This window comes from Anneissia japonica, unplaced genomic scaffold, assembly GCF_011630105.1.
Source record: "Anneissia japonica isolate Jap-2015-1 unplaced genomic scaffold, ASM1163010v1 scaffold287834_len5846547_cov211, whole genome shotgun sequence".
NCBI classification, from domain to species: Eukaryota; Metazoa; Echinodermata; class Crinoidea; order Comatulida; family Comatulidae; genus Anneissia; species Anneissia japonica.
The window spans coordinates 3,844,189-3,853,735 of NW_022704992.1; the positions used below are offsets into that span (position 1 = coordinate 3,844,189).

Below are 9,547 nucleotides of genomic sequence, written 5' to 3' on the forward strand. Positions count from 1 at the left end.
GTGTCCCTCCGAGCAAACCACACAAAGTCTGTGCGACCATAGAGGAAGTTGCAGTGACAAAGATAATAATGTAAATAATTTATAATGTATGAAAACACAATCACATTATATGCGTTGTTTGTTTAACGCGTTGATGACGCGTTAATGCACGAACGCCAGTAGTTTCTACCATCATGTGATAAGCTGTCTCTAAAATAATGCCCTGATGCCACAACCGTTTTTTTCATTCCAAACTGAGTGGTGAATGTCATTTTAAAACGATCCGTTGCGGTGCCCTTCTGTAGGCGTAATGATTGCTTGGCAAAATGGTTTGTATATGTTTAATTTAGGAGTGATTGATTTTTTAGTGTAACTGTATTATTTTAATCAAATAATTTCTATGCTCAAGTTAATAATTTGTATGTTACTGAAAAATGATTTTTATGATTTTGGTCATTTTCAAGGGACAGTACATCTTAAATTTTACAGAGCTTTCGTTTAGAACAAATACAATGCATTATTGTCAAAATTAATAGACAGCTTGTTATCAGTGAACCAATCATTGCAGTTGCTTAAAGCTTCGCCAAGCGTACGAGAAATAATCTCGGGATCAGAGTGAGAAAAAGTAACCATACTGTCATCAGCATAATAAAAGTAAAAGTATAAAGTAAAAGTTTACAGTCACTAGCAATACTCTTAGCAATACTAAGTTCTAATTCGTTAACATAGCATAAGAATAGTAGCGGCACAAAAGGATAGGTCTACTTCCCTGAGGCACGCCTGAGTTGATGTAAAGAGGTTTAGAATTGACATTTTCTAGGTTGACGATCTGCTTTCTGTTAACCAAATAAGACCTGAAAGATTCAAATGAGTCAAAGCTCATTTGCTCTAATTGTTGCAGAGGATTCGTGGTCAACGGTGTCAAATGCCTTACTCAAGCCCATAGACAATACAACCAGTAAATAGACCACGAGACATGTTTAATTTAATATTTTCCATAAGGGGAATAAGGGCAGATTGAGTTGAGAAGTTCGGTCTAAAACCAGATTGTAATTCGAAGTTCATTTTTATCAAGAAAATCTTTAACCTGTTTATAAGCAGATCTTTCTAATATCTAACCGTGCTGAGAATGCTAATAGGACGATAGTTTTCTGGGCTTGAACGACATTTCTTCTTAATAGAGGTTTAGATCAACAGGAACAGTAGATGTGGAGATAGATAAATTAAATAAGATGTGATATTGGTACTGCGAAAGCAGAACCACCATCTCTTATGAACCTAGCGGGTATGTCGTCTAGGCCAGCACTCTTGTCGATAAAACGCCTTTTCAACTCAGATTCAACAAATTCCAAGCTTACAGGCTTAAGACAAAAACGGTATTTACACTTTGATGTATAAAATGTGTGAAATAATTGAGAGCAAATTGAATAAATTTGTTTACATGGAGGTAATTTGTTCATAAGATTTGTAGCTACTTCTGTGAAGAATTTATTACTTGGTATTCATTTTTATAGGTGAAAATATGTGTTTACTGTTGACGTCTATTACGAAATACTGGATTCACTTTCGGATTTATTGGAGTATCAAATATTTTTTAAGTGATACCATATTTTTTTAGTATTGTTTTTGGATTCTTCGATTTTATTAGTGGAATAGTTTTCCTTGGCTTTATGAATATCTCTTTGGACATTATTTCTTAATTTACGGTGCATGTGATACAAATTTCTTTACCTTCATTTCTTTTTAAATTTTCTTAATAATTTGTCTATTAGCCTAATATCATGGAGAATTTCTGAATTAAACCACGGTTGCGATGTCTATTTAACCCTTATTTCTCTATAAGGAGCAAAAGTATCTAGTGTTGATAAAAATGCATCTTTGAACTTAAGCTATGCTTCATTAACCTCTATACAATCAGTAACAAAATTCCAATTAAACTCCTCTAATTTAGAGACAAAAATTTCAGGAAAATAACCTTTGGAGACCACACTTTTATATTCCTGTAGGAAGAATAATTATTTTTTTAGTACAGAAAGTGAGTAAATGGTTACTCAGACCAGTATAGATATCTCCTGAGTCTGATATTTTATGCTACAGCAAATACTGTATGGTCAATGCATGAAGAAGAATGTTTTCCTACTCAAGTCTCTTCTTTGATAAGGTGTTGAAGACCATGTAGTTCCAACCAAAGAAATTCGGTCTTTTTGTTCATGAGATCGTCTCTGTTTGAGAATGCACGTTTTTCTTTCACGCAGGTGCAAACTCCACCGCCCTCTCGATTTTTATCATTTCTCACAATAGTGTAGCCTTCTATTTTAACTTCTTCGTCAGAAACAGAACTATCTCAATGGCGGATCTGCAGGGGGAGCGGGTAAAAAAAATACAATAAATATAATTTCAAATATTATGTCTAGACCCCTACCTTTTCAGGACCCGTGACATGATATTTTTTGGGACAATGGGAAAATTAGTCAGGAAAGCTCATTCTCGCCATCTAGGAACCAACATTTTCTCGGGGGAGGACCCCAACCCCCTTTTTTAAGTCTAAAAATACATAGATTTATATACTTATTATATTGTTTTAAGCCTTTTAGGATTAATAGGCTTAAAGGTAGCTAACATTTTAGGTCCACTTTACTGTCTACTAGGCCCTAGGCTGCAGAAATATCAGCCTGCAATTGCCCAAGCTAGGGGTGGCCTTTCACTCCACTACGGCTCTAGACTCTTATGAGTCTTCTTTACCTGCATTATCATGCCTGTGGCAGACACCACAATAAACAGTCAATGCAATCCATTGGAATTAAGTCAAACCTTGTAATGGCATCGCTCCCGTTTTCGTTTATTTTTGTTTAAGCCCTGGTGATTTTGTTTAATTGAATCTCTATTGATTGTTTTCATTTAATTTTATATTAATACTGTTCAATTTTATATAAGACCTTTTTTCAAAATGATGCGGAATTATATTAAATTACATAAGTCAAAGTCAAAATGAAAGATTGGATAGCTCAATTGTGCCTCAGTCATAGGTTGAAAATAGTAGTACTAAGCGGTAAGATGGGCTTTAACATTATAATGTTAAGATTGTCTAGACCATCACAAGTGTCCAGAGTACCTTCATTGTACAAAATCTGACGGTTTGGTTATGCAGAGAAGACAATATCTCATACAGATAAACACAAACAAATAAAAACAAAAACCAAGATAGAATGGATTTGGTTTCTTATTTAATTTGAACTTGGAAAATGTGATGATATACAGCGATCAAAAGAGAAACAATTTTAAAATACTATGCGGTCCAGGTACTTATTATTGCCTCGATATCACCATCTTTCTTTTTCGTTTAATATGTAGCAAAAGTGAACAAGTAACTGTTGTGAATATTAGCCATGTTAAAGATCGTATCACTTTATAAGTACAATCATATTCTGTAAATTGAGATGTGGTTTTGTTTGGAAAAGTTGTTATATTATAAGCAAAGAAAACATTATTAGTTGAGAAAAGATTTGTCATCCGTGAAATGCAATTATTTTTGCCTTAACAAAGCCACAGACTTACTTTATTAGAGAGAAGTATGGGTCGCCTAAGGTTTAATGTTGCCATCTTCAGCTTATATTACTTATCACGAGAACCGTTTTATATATACAATCTTTCCTCCTGCTCGAAGATGGTAATTTTAGAAGACTGGTTTTATGAGAAAATATATACAATATGTAATGTAACTCTGCATCCTTTCACATTTTGAGAGATGAAACAATTCCTTTACATCTCTCCCCAACTTTTTCTTTTATACTCATGAGTGCAAACGTACGGCTCCTTTATTTTCAATTATCTGGACACCACATGCTGTTTACTGTTCTGCAAGAGGAAATCATAAAATAAATGTTGTTATTATATATGCATCAACAATATTCATGTATTAGAATGAGTACAGTATTTTATCCTGCAATAATGAAGTATTTAACATAAAAATAACGCTAAAAAGAAAATATCGACGTTTCGACTCCTTCATGGTGTCATTTTCAAGATCAAATGATGAAGTAAAAAATATACAGCAACTATAATCAATAGAAAAAAGCTAATCTTTTTAGCGTTATTTTTATGTTAAACATTTATACAAAACGTACTCTTATTAATAATGAAGTAAAACGAATAATTTCTATTAGGCTTCATTACTGTTCATCCATGTGTTCTCCGTCTTAAATGTAGTTTTATAAAGTCTAGCAAAATTGTATAGATGGCAAATTTTCGTTTTTGTAAAGCTAAACTGGAAACGGAATACTTACTCAGAACGTTTCGTCTTACACCTCCTTCGGATGTAGGTTCTGAGTAAGCACTCCGTTTCCATTTTAGCTTTACAAAAACGAAAATTTGCCATCTATACAATTCCTGAAGCTAAATGAAATTCTTTCAAGATCTAGCAAACTTGACAATAACCCGTTCAATGAAATATTCTTTTTTAACTAAATGGTATTCAATATTATGGTAATAAACTGGTTTTACTACTAAATTACATGTCTTATTTTCTAATTGTACATAATGCAAGAAGAAATATTTTTAACCAAATTGTAATTTATTATATTAACTAGAACTTTTAAAATGTTTTTTAAAGTCACCTAACAATTAAAAGAAAATGTATTTTATAATTTTGAAAAAATGTATTGGTACAAATACTTGTACAGTACTTTTATGTGATTAATGTAGTGCGTGTTGTGTTTCAATCATTTTTTTTTCAATTCAATTCAATTTGTATTCAGTAATATAATCTTTGTAAAGTTTCTGCTAAATTGTGATAGATATATTAAATAAAGTTAATAAAATAAACAAATTGAATCAATAATATGTCAATCTATACAATTCTACATTAGCCAGATGAATTCAAAACAAACTATTATTATACAAATATGAGGTAAATGGCATTTGAGAATAATAGAATGTGGGAAAAATGGATAATAATATTTATAAATGACTAGATAGGATATAGCAGCACAGATACTAAATATAGGTGGTAATATAAATATAATTAATTAGTCTTATGAAGTATGGCATATGGGTATTCAAATAACATAAAGGAGATAAAACGGAGAACTGTAGTAGGCTAACAAAAAAACCAAAAACAAATTGCATCTACTAATGAGTATAATGCTAGACAATGATAATACATGTGCAACAAATCACAATGCCAAAGCTCTATTCAAAGAATAAATGAACCAGTAATGATATTAGGACTAAATTAAACAAAGAAACTACTAGAATACACGTTTTTGAACATTACAGGGTGCTAACCAAAAGTAACTTGGTTTTCCAACAAACAATGACCACCCTCCATCCACAAAATGTCCTCCCCCATGTATAATACATAGGCCTATGAGTGGCGTGAGTTTTGCTAATGAAGAAGCACTTGTTTATACGTTTTCGAAAATTCTGTTTTCAACGTGACTCAGTTTCAGACCGCTATTTGCGAAGATGAATTAGGGATTCTAACCAATCCTTATCTTCGCTATCAACTAATTTCTCAGTCACGTTGAAATCGGCATTGCCTATTCAGTATGCTATTTCAATATACATTATTCTGATCATGTCTCCATGTTCTGACCAATCATGTCGTTTTTCAGCAGTACTCCCGAAGTCACGTTGAAATCAGCGTTACCTAACAGCCATACACCCATATATCTTTACACTATGGTATTCAGGTATAACGAAAACACAACAGTACGTTACTTTCTAATTATTATAATTATAAAAATCTAACCAATCAGTGTATCGTCCTGCGACAGCGTTCTGAAGTCACGTTGAATTTGGCATTGCAAAATATATCAGCTCATTAAATGACATAGGCCTATCGTAACCTGTTGTATCTGCAATCTTGACAGAAGGAGTTCAAGAAATGCTTATGCCTATGTCCTTGTTTTTGATATTACAGTTTTATAGATAATTTAAAGAGCTGTTTTCTCTATTTGCAGAATTTTTAGACTAACTACAAAATCGATCAGCTCTAGTGAAAACCAATATTATGCCAAATCGGAAAAGAAAGCGTTCGGATTCTCCAACATTTTCCAGGCGGTGTTCTGTACATTGGTTTCGTAAAGGACTTCGTTTACACGACAACCCATCATTTTTAGAAGGTTTAAAAGGAGCAGCGGAATTCAGATGTGTTTATATATTGGACCCATGGTTTGCAGGGTCTTATGACAACACTGGGATTAACAGATGGAGGTATGTTCCCATGCATTTTTCGATTACGTAACCTAAACGTTTGTTTCTACCATTTTCAACCGTGTATATTACTTTGTAATGCACTGGATAATTAGGTTTTCAAAATTCTAGTTTTATTTCATGCTCCTTTTTTGCATACTTTATCACGGTTTGAGTGAATGTGGCTGATGTCTGTGAGCTTGCTATTCAATCTTGAATAGTACTATCAATTTATAATCAAACTAATAAAAAAAATTGCCATATATATATATATATATATATATATATATATTAACTAATTGATGATTTCATTGATAGACTAGGCTTATTTTTGTTTCTGAAGAAGCTAGATATAATTTATTTGTGAATTTAGCATGCCTATTTACACTACCGTTATTATTACATTGTCAAAGTTCCGGGCTATATGCCTAGTTGTGGCTCAGTCCCCGGCCCTTGCTAACAGGAAATTAGCAATGCCACAACCGGTGTATAAAATATGCAAAAATGAGCAAGAAACAACTAGACTTTTGAAAACTTAATTATCCGATGCAGTAAAACAATCCATGTATAATTACTACTTACCTATATAAAATGAAAATATATTGCTCACAAATGTTATTTATTCGATTATTTTAAGATCCATCTAACCTTAGTTTAAAGTCTAAACTAATTCCTCCATGGTTTAACCATGGAGGAAAACAATTAACCAGCTTCACACAGGCGAGATACGATTTATTCCACCTGTGCATGTGCAGAACTAACAATATGCACCAAAGACAAAATCAGCTCTGCAGTGCAATATCAGCACTAAAGTTAAATAATAAAGTTATAATTAATAAAATTGAATATAACACAAATTTCAATGCACTATCGTACTCTTCAAAGGTAAAAGTAGGCAACACGGAATTGGCAGTGAAATAGATATTAAGGAATACTAATAAGAGACTAACGCAAAACAATACATATGAATCATAAAGATGACGACTTTTGAGTCGGGAACGGAGCAGGCTCCATGTGGTAAAAACAAATGTGACATAATAAGTGTTTATATTACCACCCTCGCGCAATAATGTCGAAATATAAACTCTTGTGATATAACTAAGACCCTATAGTAGCCTATTAGATGAGGCCCTACCCCTAATAATAATAATAATAATCAAGAGTTCTTAATTTTAGAAAAGCCTCGCTCGCTTGAAGGGATATATATATATATATATAATCTATATCTATTATGTAGTGGGAACTAGTAACTTAGGCTACACGTTTCCAGAAACGTGACATATTTCTTTCACTGATAGACCTATCGCAAAATCGAACGTAGATAATTCTTCCGCGTATATATTTTGCCGTCCATACAAAAGAAAATATAAATTTGGAAGAAAACTTTGTTATACATATTAGCCTATATTACTTCCTGGAAAAAATTACTATTTTAATTTGCTTTTTAAATCATTAAAGCAAGCGAACATTAGACCTAGTATTTAAATAAACTAATGTTATTAAGGACATTACTGGTAGGCCTATATCATTTCCTTCGCCATGCTTGTAATTATATTTGTCATGTTGTGTGTAAGTAACTATATGTTTATCTGATATCAATTATCTACTTAATCTATCTATTGATGAGTTTTTCTGATTTGAGCTTCTCTGGATTAATTTCAGTGCGTCAGAAGTAAATCATGAATATTCATATCCACCACAATGGAAACTGTGAAAAAGTCTCTAATGACTTTTGTGCGCATACTCCTTTTCTCAATATAATTGCTCCTGTTGTAAAAGTTTATTTTTATTTGCAGGAAGCATTTGTGTGATCTTAAGTAATCCCTGACTTAAAGCCCCATTCCCGGCATAATTTCACTAAAAATATTGTTTTCTTTTAGAAAAAATGCATGCCTACTGCATTACTCTATTTATTATAAACCATGGAAAATTATAGGCTTAAATTTTAGTTTTACGCGAAAAAGGATTTTTAAAAAATAGAAATAAAGACTATTTCTCATAGGAGATTATCTTTATTCATCCCACAATTAATTTAAAAATAACCCATTAATTAATCTGTTCAGTCTGTTTTACTGAACTGCTTACATCGCCACCGTATACTGTCGTGCATTCGTGAGTAGAGTTCCTACATAGTATATAGGAACTCTAGTCGTGAGCAGAGCTGTAGATAGAGAGAGTTTGGCCAACCAACTCGGTTTCATGGTTTCAGGGATTCTGCTATGCGCGTGTGATTGGGTGGATCGCAATCACATGACTTACACCGGCCATGTTGTCACCAAAACAAACACTGGCGAGCCACAAACTAACGCGATAGGATATATTAAAATCCCATACCGTACTCGCGCGAATAAGCGCCCGGGCGCTTAAAATATTTTTTGCACTTTCTGATGGGCGCTTATTTAAACGGGGCGCTTATGAAAACAGAGTGGAAATTATTATTAATATGGAAATAGATGAAAATCGAAGGGTTCTTATGGGAAATTATTAAATTCAAGAGGCAATTTTGAAGGACATTACGAATGGTGGTTACGCGGAAAAGATAATCGTCCAGAGAACATGGCCCATGACAAGAATGCGTGAATATTTACATTACAGCAAAATAGCAGATACAATTAGTGGTGGTGGGTAGTGGTTAGCTTGTTGGCCATTGGCCGATTGAGATTAGCAGGATGGCAGAATCATTGTATTTTTTATTTGAAAAATCAGATGAGAGTGTGCTAAAGGTTCAAATTGTCGGAAAAGAAAAAGAGGAGTAGGACTAGTCATAGACAAAAGTATGTAAAAAGAGTAAAGTTGGAAATATACTGTCTGTCCAGGGATCGGAGCTCTCATCTGTCCAAGAGAAATATCCTCATTTTGATATTGACCTAAGAAGAATGTGTTTCCACTCTGCAGCTCATTATGCCAACAACCACAGTTCCAGGATTGATTGGATTATTGACTTGCTAAAAAGAAAATCTTATGATAGGGGGCGCTTATTCAAACGAGGCGCTTAAGGGAATTTTCACGTTAGGAGGGGCGGTTATTCGAGCGGGGCGCTTATTCAAACGGGGCGCTTATTCGCGAGAGTACGGTAATTGAATTGTCCTCATGAACTATAAAAGAAAGTTTATGCAGCATCAGTGTTATAAAGTGTTATAAAGCTAATACGCGCGCACGCTGTTTGGTAACAACATGGCGCCATGCGCCAAGTTGGCCAAACTAACGGCGGCTCGCGATTTTTTTTCCGTACGAAACATTTGCATGAAACTTCACTCGGGCCATCTCGGATTGACTCGAGTGAGTACGATACGAGGAACAAGAGCAGACACTTCGCAATGTCGTGACGCTCGAGTTTTACTATTATTGCTCTTTCTATGTTTACCTACGGTAGGCC

General features: G+C 33.7%; 1 protein-coding gene across 2 annotated transcripts in view; it reads left to right on the forward strand.

Annotated features, from left to right (window-relative positions):
• The first annotated feature begins 189 nt into the window (after positions 1-189).
• The window catches only part of LOC117104952 (cryptochrome-1-like), a 40,279-nt gene continuing 30,921 nt past the window's right edge, over positions 190-9,547 (forward strand). Inside the window, exons 1-2 of one of the 2 annotated variants that reach the window (XM_033245912.1) lie at positions 190-308; positions 5,940-6,192. In XM_033245912.1, the coding sequence (XP_033101803.1) occupies positions 5,990-6,192 (203 nt within the window). In that variant the 5' untranslated portion in view covers positions 190-308; positions 5,940-5,989. Of the gene's footprint in view, positions 309-5,821; positions 6,193-9,547 lie in introns of those variants that run through there. The other variant, XM_033245911.1, reaches the window with a different exon arrangement.